The sequence below is a fragment of the Propithecus coquereli genome, unplaced genomic scaffold, assembly GCF_000956105.1.
Source record: "Propithecus coquereli isolate 6110/MARCELLA unplaced genomic scaffold, Pcoq_1.0 Scaffold168, whole genome shotgun sequence".
In the NCBI taxonomy this organism is placed as follows: Eukaryota; Metazoa; Chordata; class Mammalia; order Primates; family Indriidae; genus Propithecus; species Propithecus coquereli.
In genome coordinates, this window is record NW_012141413.1 from 2,850,482 (window position 1) to 2,865,993 (window position 15,512).

Here is a 15,512-nt window from a genome sequence, read left to right on the forward strand (position 1 = left end):
CTGAGAAGTCCCAAAGCATCTCTTTCACCACATTCTCTTAGTCAAGCTTCTCACTAAGACCAGCCCAGATTCAAGGGAAGAATGCTCCACTCCTCAATAAGAGAAACAGTAAGGATTTTCAGCAATCTTGAGCAACCCACAGTATGCCCTTTGTCCAAAAATTATTCACATTTCTCCCACAGACAAAATAGAATTTAACCCTCTCCAAAGACCCAGAAATGTTTTCTGATTATGGCCCTGGCTGAAAGGTCGACTAAATCATATCATGGAGGGCCGTCATCTGCCCCTTGACCCCCATGCAGCACACAGTGAGGAGACTGTTACAGACATAGGGACTTTTGTCTAGAATGGGGTGGAAGGCACGCACCCTGCTGGCACTGGTCTGAGCAGGTAGCTATTCCCACGGGGCACCTGCCTCTGTTCATTGATGAGGGCCCAGTCCTGCTTCTCAGAGCGTGCTTTGCGGTTGTTCATGCATCCCCAGACTGTCAGCATGGCTGTCAATGTTCTTTTTCCTTAAATGCCTACTTTTCCAATTCACCAACTTTCTCTGCCCAGTTCTTTCTAATAGTAATTTGGGTATCCAGTGGCCTTGTTTTTATTTTTTATTTTGGCATTTTCACAGAAATTACCAAGTGTGATCAATTCTTCAAAAAGTATGGGCTTCCTATGAGCCAAAATGCATTAGACCAAAGCTGCCCCCAGCACACTGGCCACAGGCCTGGGGACTGCCCCACACCTCCCAACACAGTCTGCACCTGTGTACACAGTCCAGGAGGTTGAACACAGGTGTGTATTGTCCAGTGATGTGCCTCTTGCCTGCCCAAGCATGTAGACCAGGTACATGTTGATCGTCACATCCAATCTGTCACCCCAGGTGATCACACACCATTAGGAGGCCTGATGAAAGTCCCTGCCACTCTGCACTCATTACCCAAGCACAAGATCTGGGAGGCTGGTGATCACCCCAACCACCCACCAGAGCCTGTGCACATGCCCACCATCAAAGGATCTGAAGAAAGGCCTGCAACACCCAGCATTGTCCCCCAGTGCTCAAGCATGCTGCTAGGGATGTGGGGATTGCTGTCATTCACAGGTCTCTGGGGGACATGCACACACAGTCAGGGGGCCTATTAACAGACCCACAATACCTGCTGCTGGCACCCAGCCATGACATCCTGAGGCCTGGGAATTTCCCTGCCCCACCCATGACATCCTGCACACACACAGACCATCAGGGGGCCTGAAAACAGGCCTGCCTCACCAACCATTGCCTCTCCCAGAGCCTGACTGCGATGTTCAGGGACCTGGGAATTGCCCCAGCTCCTCCACCACCACTGCCATCTGTGCAGTCCTCCTGGGGCCTTGGGAGGAGCCCACTCGGCTTGTCACCAGCACCACTGGCAGCACATACATACACAAACACACACACACACACGACACCTGGGGACCTGGGAACTAGTTCACTCAGCTTGTAGCCACTGCCACTAACGCTAGTGCATGACACGTGGGAGCCTGGGGGTTGGCCCAACACCCCTATTGCCATAACACATGTAATGCACACTGCCTAGGGCCTTGAGAACCAGCAACTCCCCAACCAATTTCCCAGCGTGCTGCTGCCACTGAGGACAGACAAACAAGCCACCTGGATTCAAAAGAATCAACCCACGTGAATTCATTAATAGCAGTGTTGATGTACATTGCTGGGGGCCCAAGGACAGAAAAGTTTATAGCAGTAAAAGCCTACGTCACAAAATTAGAAAGATTTCAAATAAAAAACCTAATGGTGCATATGAAAAAAGTATTAATACAATAGCAAGAAAATAAAACCCACAAAATTCGTAGACGAAAAAAATTATAATGAAGATCAGAGCACACCTAAACAAAATAGAAAATAAAAATGAACAATATAAAGGATAAAATGAAAAGTTGGTTCCTTGAATAGATTTTTAAAAAAAAAATCAATACACTGGTAGCTACACTAATCAAAACTTGAGAGAAAGAAAGTGAGAGAGAACACAAACAAAATAAGAAACAAGAAAAAGGCCTGGCGCAGTGGCTCATGCCTGTAATCCTAGCACTCTGGGAGGCTGAGGTGGGAGGATCGCTCGAGGTCAGGAGTTCAAGACCAGCCTGAGCAAGAGTGAGACCCCCCCGTCTCTACTAAAAATAGAAAAATTAGCCAGACAACTAAAAATACGTAGAAAAAATTAGCCGGGCATGGTGGCGCATGTCTGTAGTCCCAGCTACTCAGGAGGCTGAGGCAAAAGGATTGCTTGATCCCAGGAGTTTGAGGTTGCTGTGAGCTAGGCTGATGCCACGGCACTGTAGCCTGGGTAATAGAGCGAGACTCCGTCTCAAAAAAAATAAAAAAATGAGAAAGACATTACAACAACTACTACAGAAATACAAAAGATTATCATAGACTATTATAAACAAGTATATGCTAACAAACTGAGAAACCGAGAGGAAATAAATAAATTCTTGAACAAATAAAACCTAACAATGAAAAGAATTGAAGAGGACACCAAAAAATTGAAAGATCATCCATGTTCATGAATTGAAAGAATTAATAGTGTTAAAATGACAATATTTCTCCAAGAAATTTACAAATTCAATACAATCACTTTTAAAATACCTAGGACATTCATTACAGAAATAGGAAAAACAATTCTAAAATTTGTATAGAACCACAAAAGACCCAGAATAGCAAAAGCAATCCTTAGCAAAAAGGACAAAGCTGCAGGTATCACACAACTTGACTTCAAAAAATACTACAAGGCCTGGCGCGGTGGCTCACACCTGTAATCCTAGCACTCTGAGAGGCTGAGGCCGGAGGATTGCTTGAGATCAGGAGTTTGAGACCAGCCTGAGCAAGAGCGAGACCCTGTCTCTACTAAAAATAGAAAAATCTAGCCAGGCAACTAAAAATAGAAAAAATTAGCCAGGCATGGTGGTGAGCACCTGTAGTCCCAGCTACTCACGAGGCTGAGGCAGGAGGATCGCTTGAGCCCAGGAGTTTGAGGTTGCTGTGAGTTAGGCTGATGCCATGGCACTCTAGCCCCAGTGAGACTCTGTCTCAGTCAATAACTCAATAAAACAAATACTACAAAGGTACAGTAACCAAATCAGTAGGGTACCAGGACAAAATAGACATGAAGACCAATGGAACAGAATAGAGAACTGAGTTATAAACTCACACATTGGATTTTAAATAAAGCTAAATATCAATGTGAGTGTCAACAATTTTAAAAAGCTTTACAATACATTAAAGGTGGGTAAAGCTACTGTGAATGTAGATGTTATCATATTTTTACAAAAGTATTTACAAATAGTTCAGTGAAATCACATAGAGGGCAAACACAGCCCAGGTAATTTCAATCAAGTCAGGATCCAAAATGCAAATAGGAGTAACCCACCTCAACAGAGTGTAAGGAAAACAGAGATAAAACAGAAAAATTGTTTAATATCAACCACAGGAAAGGGTACATGGTGTGAGCCTCAGGTGTGTCCAGACTGCCTGGACCTTTAGATCACCAGGAAACTCTGCTCACAGCATCTCTCCCCCCTATAAATGCAGACCGATGACAGTGCAGGCAGATCTAGGCCCACATGTAAACAGATCTGTGATTGCCTCTATTCCAGAGGTCACAGTATGGGCAAAACATTCACCATGCAGGGCTGGACACGGATTATGATGACAGGCACATCTTGGTCATGTGATGTCCCTGTGGTCACACACCTACGCTGTTATTAGAGTAATGTGGGAAAGAAATGTTGGGAGATAAAATTTACTTCAAATAACAATTTAGAACATGATGAAGATGGTATTTCAAATCTGTAAGTTGTATGGACTAAATGTTTCATCCCAAATTTTGCATTGGGAAACTCTAATGGCTCATGAGACCGTATTTGGACACAGGGTCTTTAAGAAGCTACTGAGGAACAGACACCATGCCCGTCCCTCTTTCTCCTCCAGGAGCACAGTGGATGGGCCACATGAGAACACAGCCAGGTGAATGTCTGCAACCTTGAAATGTTTTATCAGAAACAAACCAGTTGGCACCTTGACTTGCACCATCAGCTTCCAGAACTCTGAAAAAACAAACGTCTGTTGTTTACATCACTTAGACTGTGGCATTTTGTTATGGCAGCCTGAGAAGGCTAACACAATGAGTTAGGAGTAAAAGAGACATGTCATAGTATAAGGAAGTGACATTAGGAGAAAGTAAAATTAGACCCTCAAGTCAAACCAAATCTAGTCAAGCAACACCAGGAACAGATGAGTTCTCTCTTTACTTTGTTGATTGTTTCCTTTGGTGTGCCAAAGCTTTTTAACTTAAAGTGATCCCATTTGTCCAATTTTCTTTGAGGGTGTTACTCAAGAAGTCCTTGCCCACACCAATGTCCTGAATCATTTTCCCAATGCTTTACTTTTGTACTTTCATATTTGCAGGTCTTATTTAAGTCTTCAGTCTAATTTCATTTGATTTCTCTAATGGTGAGAGATAAGGGTCTATTTTCATTCTTCTGCATATGGATATCCAGTTTTCCCAATACCATGTATTGAAGAGATTGTCCTTTCCCCAAGTTTGTTCTTGGCAATTTTGTCAGAGATAAGTTCATTATAGATGTGTGGGTTCATTTCTGGATTATCTGTTTTGTTCCACTGGTGTATGTGTCTGTTTTTATGCCAGTACCATACTGTTTTTTTTATCACAGCTCTGTAGTATAATCTGAAGTCAAGTAATGTGAGTCCACCAGTATTGTTCTTTTTGCCCTGGATGGGTTTGGCTCTTTTGCGTCTTCTGTGGTTCCATATAAATTTTAGGATCATTTTTTTCTATTTCTGTGAAGAATGTCATTGGTGTTTGCGGGGGAAGGGATTTCATTGAATCTGTAGATTGCTTTAGAATGTATCTGTATCATACAGTCGTGGCTCCTAAAAACGCAATACTTTTAAACGACCAAAACAAATTAAACCTAATTATCAATATGCTAGACTGTTTTGCCCACATTCTAATTTCCTGTAGTACACACTGTCTCAGGTTGTCAATCTAGGATTTATCAAAGGAGCCAAATTCCACGTAGCTGTCCCAAGTATAGCGACCAGTCCGGATCCCTCAAGTCTTGGTCCAAGAACAGCCAAACAGACTCCCAGGAAGTAAACAAAACTTCCTCCATTGATTCCTAACGGAAAAGCGCAGGGCCTCCTGGGAAATGCAGTGTAAGGCTCTGATGACGTCACCAGCACAGTACCACGGGAAGAACTTGCCGCGTTCCTTCTGCGCATGGTCAGCTCCGCCCGCTGCCGCCATTTCTTCTCTGAAGTTCCGCAGTTTCAGCGTTCCTCCGCAGGCTAGCGATTGGATTCTGCGTCCCTGCAGGTTGGTGCGAGGGTGAAAGAGGAGCCCTTGGGCGTCCGGGAACCCGGCGGGGCGGGACGGGTGTCCCCACTTGACGGGAGCAGAAACGCGGGTGGATCTGAGGCGGGCGGGGCCTGGCGTGCAGGTGCGAGCCGCGGACCTGGGCCGGGGCTGGGGAGGGGCGGCTCGGGCTGTGCGGTCCACGGTCGCTTTGTCGGAGACGGCGCTGCCCGAAGGCGGGGTGGGCTCCCAGGGCGCAAAAGCTCTCCGACCGGAACGCGCTCTCTAACGCCTCAGAGAAGACGCAAACGAGTCCCCGAAAAGGAAAAATTTAACTTTATGGCCGAAGTAATTAACGATCCTACTGAACTAGTTTGGGAGATGCTGCCTCAGGAAGCTGTGAACGACCAGTGCCGTTGGGAGGACTGGACCAAGGTTCAGAAGGGAGAGGTGAGTTTGGCTGAGAAGGAAAGGCGAGGGCCTAGGAAGTGTCGCTTCTCGGCGGTGACTGGTCTGCGGTGGTGGACACCCTGTCATGTAGGAGAAAATCTGTCCATGTGACTCTCTGAGGACACTGCGATTCCTTTAATCTCCCCTCATGGAATGTTTCCAGAATGTGGGCTGTCTCAAACCCGCTACCCAGTTTGACGTCTAGGGATACTCTGATGCTCCTTCTGTCTTGGTCTTTCTGATAGTTCATGAAGGGCTTGCCAAGCTACTTCTGGCTTACAAAAAAGTTGAACTGTTTAGATACGAAGAGATAAGAGACATCCCCAGACTCAGATCATATGTAGGTATCAAACATCCTGACATCTTGGCTAGAGTCACTCATTTTGCCGCAATTAACTCCAAACACGTGTTTGTTTATGACTCACATTTTTGTGACAGTGAAACCTGTTTATAATAGAACCACCATTGATTTGACTCATCTCATAGTAAACATACATATCCCTTTTTATCCCCAACGTTTTCTGGAAATTATGTGACCTCAGCGAGTTAATCACAGTAGTGTTTTCCACTTAATGTCAGTAATCTTTTCCTAAAACTCATAAATTTTGCCGGAAAATATGAAGAGCTTATTTAACGTTGTTTAAAATGGGAAAATTAGACTGAAGCACACTTGTGCAAACCAATAAAAATATAAATAAAACACAGAAAAATGTCTGCATATAAGTGACAACGGAATCTTGTTATGTTGTAAAAAAACTTTAACATAGTTATTTAACCTTAAGATAATTGTTTCATTCACATGACTTTAACCATGCTGAAACCTGTACACTTGGCAATTATTGTGCTTCTCAAAATTTCTGCCTATGGTTTTGAACTTTTAATTATTGGCACGTAATTGAAGACTGTTTCTCCCATTGCCATGTGTTTTGAAAATATTGAATTCCAGGGCTGAGATGTATCGATTTTCCGTCCTCTCTAATGAATCAACAAAGATTTATAGGTTCACAGAAAGCACCCGTTTATTGATGGTATTTTTATGAATCAGCATTTGGGCCGACCTCAGTTGGGAAATTCCTATGTGGGTGGTGTTTGGGATCACAGGTGAGGCTTTAGTCACCTGGTGTTTTGACTGAGGCTGGTCGGTTTAGGATTGCTGCACTTAGATGTTTTGGGGTTCCTCCTGAAACGTGCATAGGTCCTTTGTTTTCAAGGTATTAGCCCCAGGCTTCTTCACAATACGACTGTGTCCAAGAAGACAAACATCAGTGGGCAAGTACTTTTCAACCTATTTTTGCATCACCTTCACTGATGTCCTGTTGGCACAAGCAAGTCACATGGCAAAGACCAAGTTATTGTCAGAGGGGACTACAGTGAGGGTGTGGATACTTGGAATTCCATCATTTGGAGCCATTACTGGAACAGTGTACAACAGGAAAAGCACATTATATATTATTTTTCAATATACTCATGAGTTGTGACATGCATACTTTCTTTGAAATGTATGTATATAAAAGCAAGAGGTATGATAGTGATAACTTAAGAAGTCCTGTCTGGTATCTCCCTAGTAATAGGAAAATACTTCATATGGCCCAAGTGTATTTCTGTAACCTTAATTCTAGTGAAGACATAATGTTTAATTCTTTGGTATAAATTATTGAATTATTTCTTGCCAGAACATTAATTGTTGCTAAATCAATTGCTAATATTTTCATTAACTCAAAAATAAAATGTATGTCTAATCTTAATAAATGTGCTTGTTGGGACATCTTCAATGGGACCTTTGTTGTCCTTTCTTCTGTAAGAATCTATTCACCTACATGGAGGCTTTTATGTTGTTGGTCTCTTCCAGCTAATGTGTAGAGCATTTTTATCAGGAGAATCTAGGACCAAGCCATGCCAGTTCTCTCATGGCTTCACTCCATTTGCCTTCTCTCTCAGGGATGCTTCCAGAATCTTCTGTGTGTTTCCTAAAGCAGCCAAACATGGATAAATCTCTGGTGAGTTGTTTGTTTCTTTATTCTTCACTTTGTTTTATATTGTATTTTATGAGCTTCATGGGGTCCATGAACTACAGTGGAAGAGTTAGAAATTAGTAAAACTTAGCTTCACAGAAATGTATGAAATTTAAAATTGGTGTGTTAATATAGGCAGGTTATAAGACCTTAGCATGAGCTATGTTAACTCTAGATTTGTCCTTGGTATTTTTGTTGCCATAAGAAAAAGTCAGGCATGATTGTCACAGAGATGATGTAGTGAAAAGTTTTTTATGACCAATCTGGAAATGAACAGTGTCAGCATTCAGTAATGGAAAGTTACCTAGTACTCATGCAAAATTCACGTAATAAGGTTTTTCTGGAGTAGCTAGAATAGTGTCGTCCCAGACAGCTTTAAGAAGGTTGTATTCATATTTTATTCATGGGGAAAACCTGGAATAGCTAGAGGATTGAGTTGAGCACAGGTCCTGGAGTAATCCTCTGTACGATTCTCCCAGATTGTGTATACACATGGTTTTGCAGGAGTGTGTTGAAAATTCTGTTTTCTGACAAATATTCTCAGTGATCATTTGCATTTTAATCCAGTTAGGGTAGGCTTAGTTTAGTTCTTTGAATACCAACCAATAACATAAATTATAGTTAAATCTAATGACTACACTTTAATCTTTTACTTGAGTTTCCTGTAATAGGAGATTCAATAACAGATACTGCTGTTCGTGATCATCTGCAAATTTTTCTCTCTTCGTTTCTGTCAGGGCCTCTCTGATGCTTTCACTCTGATTCCCTGAAGTTTGCTTTCTCTTCTTCATCCTGGACCCCATTCTTACTCTGCACTTCTCCTTGATGCATTTGACCCTCTGTGGTTTACACTTTTCTTTCTCTCTGGCTTGTGCCTCTTAACCCAACTTTTGACCATAGGAGCAACTCCCTGTTGAACGCTTCTTTGTAGCTGTCCAAAAGGCCCCTCCAGCTCAACAAATCCAAAAGGGAAAGCACATCTTCCTCTCTTCCCTTACATGTGGTATCATTGCCATCCAGCCAGTGTCCAAACACCAAAGTGGAATTTTTGTGTGGTCTCCATCTCTCTCAGGTCTACTCTCATCTGTTGTTCACTACTGCTACTTTTCTTCGTTTATTCTTTTTATTTATTGTAACATCAGCATACAGTGCCAGTTCCAGTGGAGGAGCTATTAGTGTTCACAAACAGAATAACTTTGCCACATTGGAAATGTCATTGCTGACAAAACCTGAAGGATATATGTGCTTATTGATGAGGTTCAATCCCCTGAGAACTGTGGGTCTGTCCAACACATGTGGTGACATCCTTTGGTGCCCATAGAGAGAAAGCATTCAGGAGTTAGTGGGACAGGTTTGAACAAGGTCCAGAAGATATACACAAAGTAAAAGAAAGTTTTTATAGTTAGTACCTTTTACTTATTTTAAATTGACATCAGTGATTTTATCTGTAGTTTTTGTTTAATGTTCAATTTTATGTTTGTAGTTCAAAAAGACTTCTCATGTTTTTAAACTTTTTTAAAGACTGCATTAATTCTTCTCTTTTAACGAACCACTTGATGTACAAGGAAAAGTGCATGTGTACATCAGTCATAGTTATGTTTATGGACTACAGCTGTAGTTCATGCTGTAGTCAGTTAAGAACAAAAAGTGAAAATATAGTTAACTGAATATTTAATATTCACAATTACAGTTTGAGAACTAGCATATAATGTAAAATATTTGTTACTTCTGTGTTTTGAACCTAATCATAAAAACCTAAACACTCCTTGTTTACATGGTTTGTGCAGCTTCTCTCAGAGCATCTTTCCAAGAGGCCCAGGCAGAACCTGCAAGGCTTCTTATGATCTGCCCTCAGAAGGCCCAAAACATCCTTTCCACCACATGGTCTTAGTCAAGCGCATCACTAAGACCAGCCCTGACTCAGGGGAGGGCAGTTAGACTCCAACTCACAGTAAGACAGTGGTAAGATTTGCATTAGTCTTTAATAAACCACAGTTTGCCTTCTGGCTACCCATTTTTTCTGTTTGTTTTACACACAAATTTTACTTTGCCCTTCTTAATCAGCCCAGAAATCTTTCCCTGCTGTGCCACTGAAAGTCCAACCAAATCAAGTCCTGGTGAGCTGTCATCTGCCCCTCCACACACACCCATCACGCAGTGAGGAGACTGTCATGAACTTGCCAGGCACTGTGCTAGACAGGGAAGGTGGGAGGTAGGAGGCACCCTGCAGGCACGGGTCTGAGCGCTTGATTATTCCCACCGGGCACCTGCTTCCATTCTTTGATTACTGCCCAGTCCTGGACCCTGGAGCCTTACTTCATGCCACTTCATTCTGCCCTTTGAGCTCTCACCTCTGAGTGGATGTTCTTTTTCGTTGAAAAAATAACCAGCTTCCAGTTGACCAACGTTCTCCACCTGTTTTTTTCTCATAGTAAGTTATGGATTCAGTGGCCGCCTTTCATATTTTTTTGACTTTAGCCTTTTAGTACAGGAGGTGATTCAGTGTAATCACATCTTTAAAAACCATAGGCTTTTGGTGTACCAAAATCCATTAGATGAAGTCCACTCTACACACTTATTCAGACAGCTCATTTGTTTTGTGGCCTGCCCTTCCCTCCAAGGCTACTATGGGACAACAGTCTTAGAAGCCTTATTGTTGAACTGGGGCTATCTATGAGGCAAACCCTACTTCCCTAAGAATGCTGAAAATCTCTTGTTATTTTCTGATTATAAAAACACTGGGCTTGATCTTTGGGGCCAGTTCATTTCTCACTTTGTAAAGGTTTTTGTGGTAACAATTGGGAATGAGAAACTCTTATATCAAATTCATGAAATCCTGACCTTTATATTTTTTTAAAATTCTTTTTCAAAATTGAACATCTTTCTTTAGTTCATTTCTCTCCTCACATATTTTCTTAGTGGCAGAGGCAAGAGGCCATGTAGCACTTTGCACATTGACCCAGAAGTCTTAGCAGATCTCTGAGATGGTGAGATACCCTTTCAATTTTTCATGTTCTGGCAGGCAAATAGCACACTGCTCTGCTACAAAATCCACATGGCTTTTTCTCCAGTTTACAGTGAGTATGATGTTAGTTGTGAACTTTTCATACATGAACTTTATTAGATTGAAGTTGTTTCCATGTATTCCTAGTTGGTTGGGTATTTTTATTATGAAATATATCAATCTTTGGTATCAGGGTAATCTCCCCTGAAAGAATGAGTTTGGAAGTGTTCCCACTTCAATTCTTTGCAATAATTTGAGGAGCGTTGATTTTAATTTCTCTTGAGGAGCACTGTAGAATTCTGCAGTGAGGATCTGAACCTGGAATTTTTCTTTTTTGGGGACGTTCTGGATTATGGATTCAAGCTCAAGTTCTGTTTAAATTTTTAGTTTTTCATGATTCAGTGTGGTAGCTTGTTTCAAGTAATTTATCAGTTTAGTCTGCTTTTGTCAATTTTGAGTATATAGTTCATATTCTTTCATAATTCTGTTTGTGTAGCATCAAATGCAGTGTCACCTTTATCATTTATAATTTTAGTGTTTGATTCTTATTTCATTTTTTCTTAGTTGATCTGGCTATGGGTTCGTAAGTTTTATTAATCTTTTCAAACACCAAATTAGTGTTACTGGTTTTGTTCTATTCTCTGTGCTTCGTGTGTATAACCATCACTTCTAGTAATTTCCTTCTTTATCCTTCTTTTTGTGAAAAGACCATTTCGCTTAAGATCTACCCTATTAAAAAATTTTATGTATATAATACAGTATTGTTAACTGCATACAATATGCTGCAGAGTGGATATCTAGGATTTATTTATGTTGCATAAAGAAACTTTGTATCTTTGACCAACACATCCCTGATTCCCTGTTTTCTCAGTTCCTTGTATCCAGCCTTTGATTCTAGGTTTCTGGAACTTTGTCTGTTAGTCTCCTGATGTAGGTGGGATCATATATACTTCTTTCATGTCTGGCTTATTTTATGTAGCTTATTTACATCCATGTTGTCATGAATGACTTGATTTTTATTCCTTTCAAAGGAATTTTGATTTTTATTCCTTTCAAAGGAATTTTTATTTCTTTCAAAGGACTCTGGTCCTGTTTTGGTGCAGTCCTCACAGCAATGTTTAATTTTTAGCAAAACCTATAAACTATTTCTTTCTAAACTCAGCCAATCCAGTCACCTATAAAGCTTCCTTCATAAGAGCTCTCTGTAGTAAATCTTCTTTGGCTTGTATAGACCTTTTGTCATTTTCCCAAATCCTCATTCTTAGTCCTATAATATTTTCTATAAATTATATTTTGATTAACAGGCCTAAGTATATAACAGGCCTAAGTATGTATATAGTCTTTTTATGAAATTTAAGAATCATGGAATGAATATTACTAAGCCATTTGTTTATAGTTTTTATTTTTTCAGTTATGACCCAGACATTGAATGAGTATCTCTTATTTAACATAAGTAACTTTTAAGATTTCAGATGACATGAAGACTTTATGTATAAATGTGTATTTTATTTATACTTACCTAATTTTTAAATTTTTTTAACAAATAATCTTTTCAAAAATATTTGTAGAGACATGGTCTTGGGTTGTTGCCTAGGCTAACCTTGAATTCCTGGGCTGAAGTGATCCTCCTGAGTAACTGGGACTACAAGCACATGGGGCCAACTGAACAATTATTTTTTTAACTCTCAAAATTGTAGGTGGATTTATATCTGTGATTTCAGCTTCCTGTCAGTTTTTTGAGCCATGCCTTAACCTCTAATGTTATTAATTTTTTTTTAATGTGCAAAAATGTTTGTTACCCATGAACCTCAGAATACTTCTTCTTCCCAAGCAACTTGCTAGTACTCTGTAGATTTTTTTTTTTTTTTTGAGACAGAGTCTCACTCTTTTCCCCGGGCTAGAGTGAGTGCCGTGGCGTTAGCCTAGCTCACAGCAACCTCAAACTCCTGGGCTCAAGTGATCCTTCTGCCTCAGCCTCCCGAGTAGCTGGGACTACAGGCATGCGCCACCATGCCCAGCTAATTTTTTTTCCATATATTTTTAGTTGTCTGATTAATTTCTTTCTATTTTTAGTAGAGACGGGGTCTTGCTCTTGCTCAGGCTGGTTTCGAACTCCTGAGCTCAAACAGTCCGCCCACCTCGGCCTCCCAGAGTGCTAGGATTACAGGCGTGAGCCACTGTGTCCGGCCCTCTGTGGATTTTTTTACCGAATTTTCTATAATTCAGTTCAATTTTGACACTACCCAGAGTTCCCACAGAGCCTGTAGCTTAAGGATTTAATACCTCAAGACTGGCCTTTCATTCAGATGCAAGTAAGGTCATCAGGTAATCCACATTTCTGTCCGTATTTAGTATAAATCAGTGGTACCTGTGACCCCTCCCATGTTAAATAATTTGCTAGAACAGTTCACAGAACTCAAGAAGCCACTTTACTTGCTATAATTATATTACTGGTTTATTATGAAGGATACAACAATACTGCCAGCACCATGATGTGTTCGCTAACCCAGCAACTCCCTGCCCGTCCATAGGAGTGTATAGGGAGCTCCCATTACATGAACACGATTAATTAAATCATTGTCCATTGGTGATTGAACTGAACCTCCAGCCCTAGAGAGAGTGGCCACTGAGGTTTGCAGGCTTCCATTATATCTTGTCAGGTCCCAGAAGCAAGAGTGGTCTCAGCAATACATGCCTACACCCCCTCTGGCATCACGTATTAATTATACTTAAAGATCATATCATCTCTTTGGGTGGAAAGCCTAAAAAGTTCCCACGGTGCAGGTGGAGAAAGATTTCTTACTCAGAAGATTACCATATATAAAAATAAAATAATTTATTTTATCCTTGTAGAGGAGGGTCTGGGGTGGGGGAGAGAAAAGGTGGGTAGGGAAGAGAGCAGGGAGATGGCTTGGCATGCCAAAGAAAAAGAATGGAGATGCCAGCACTGAGGCCAAGTGGCTTATTGATTTTATGGGGATATAGAGAAAGGAAAAAAATAGTGACTGTTGTCAGTTGAAACAAGAAGGGCTGTGGAGTAATTAGCAGTAATTAGGTAGCTGGGAGATGTCAGGTTGTCTGTCTGTCTTGCTTTTTCTCTGCTCCTGGATACTTGGTTATCTGAAACTTATCCTAGAGAATGTGATTTTGTCCCTGAGATACGGTTTTGGACAGCAAACTGAGGCCTGGAGTTTGCCCCCCTGCCATCCATCCAGGAGCTTCTCAGGAACTCCTTGAGGCTATAAAACAAATTTTAAAAGCAGTTTCTGGTGAATGTAAAGAGAAAGATTTACATTTCCTTTTTGTCTTTTGGCTGTTTTTGGATGTTTGTGGAAACAGTGTCCCTGCAGGGTGCCTGCTAGCTAGGGACAGAAATGGCAGATTTGGGAGAGCTCATGATTGATCTTTAGATATTGTTAGGAAATTGGGGGATTAGATATTTTCCTGTTATTTCAGCAAGGCCACCCCTTTCATTCTCCCCTTTCTGTTGTTTAAAATTAAAATTTCTATTTAAAAATATGAACTCAGAAACAGGGAAAATGTGTGGAATTTTTTCTTCCGTAATTGCTTTGAGCTCAGAAGGGACACTGAGATCTTATGGAGTTCATTTGTATTATCAAAATGGAGGGGTTGGTAAAGGACAGTCTTGAAAGCTGGGTTGGAGGTGAGACAGGGGTTTCACTGGAGAGAAATAGTTAGGGCTTGAATTTGGTTCTGTATGAATGTTACTAAATAACATTCATACAGAATGAATGAAATAACATTCATACATTCATGGAGAATGCAGGGCATTAGCCAGGAAGCCTAAGGCCACACGTGGTGATAAGAGTTCACAGTTGTGAGAAGGTAAAGGGTCTCTTGGACTGTAGGGAGATAGAGATGTCGTAGAGCACCCACAGCGGGGGGATGGAAAGTCAGGTTATTGTTATTAGGGTTCTCAGCATGGGCAAAGGACTGACCAGCCTGGTATGTAAGCTGGGCTGTGTCGGCGTTCAGAGTGACATGAGAAGTATAAGGAGGAGGCAAAGGGTGATAAGGAGCCACGTACATCACAGGATGTTATCGGAGCCTGATATCCGTGATGGACGGGACTTTCAGGGACTTCGCTGTGGGTGGAAGCAGGTTCTGGAGGGTCTGTAGGTTTGAGTCTGGAGAGATGACTCTAGGACAGGATTCCCAGAAGCTCAGCTGTGGTGGTGGAAGCAGTGAGAATTATTTAAAAGGACCCTTTAAAGGTTGAAGGGGGCCCGGTTTGTTCTGGGAAATCCTCGAGTAAAATCTAGTCTCTTGGCTGTAAATGTTGTTGTCCTTTTAAGAAGTTGTCCAGTGAGTTTTTTTGTTGGCAGGTAGGCGCCAGGTGCGGGTAGAGAAAACAACGACAAGGGAACCAAACTTACTAATTCCATTTCTTGAAATCATTTTTTTATAATTTTATATGCCTATCCCTTTTGTGATGGTCCTTAGGCCTAGCGAGGATGAATAAGGTTGGGCCAGGTAGAATTTAATAGTTTAAATCCTGGAGATAAATTTATAATTAACTTTATACTTGAATGGCTTTGGAAAACCAAGCAAGAGAATCAGTAATGTTTTAAATAAAAGGTCATAAAAAATATTTTAGTTCTTTCCATGACATTTTTTTTTTGAGACAGAGTCTTACTATGTTGCCCGGGCTAGAGTGCC

General features: G+C 41.2%; 1 protein-coding gene across 1 annotated transcript in view; it reads left to right on the forward strand.

Moving 5' to 3' along the window:
- The first annotated feature begins 5,339 nt into the window (after positions 1-5,339).
- LOC105808135 (zinc finger protein 737-like) overlaps positions 5,340-15,512 on the forward strand; it is a 30,199-nt gene continuing 20,026 nt past the window's right edge. Inside the window, exons 1-2 of the mRNA XM_012641697.1 lie at positions 5,340-5,387; positions 7,755-7,813. Coding sequence (XP_012497151.1) covers positions 7,757-7,813 — 57 coding nt within the window. The 5' untranslated portion in view covers positions 5,340-5,387; positions 7,755-7,756. The remainder of the gene's footprint in view (positions 5,388-7,754; positions 7,814-15,512) is intronic.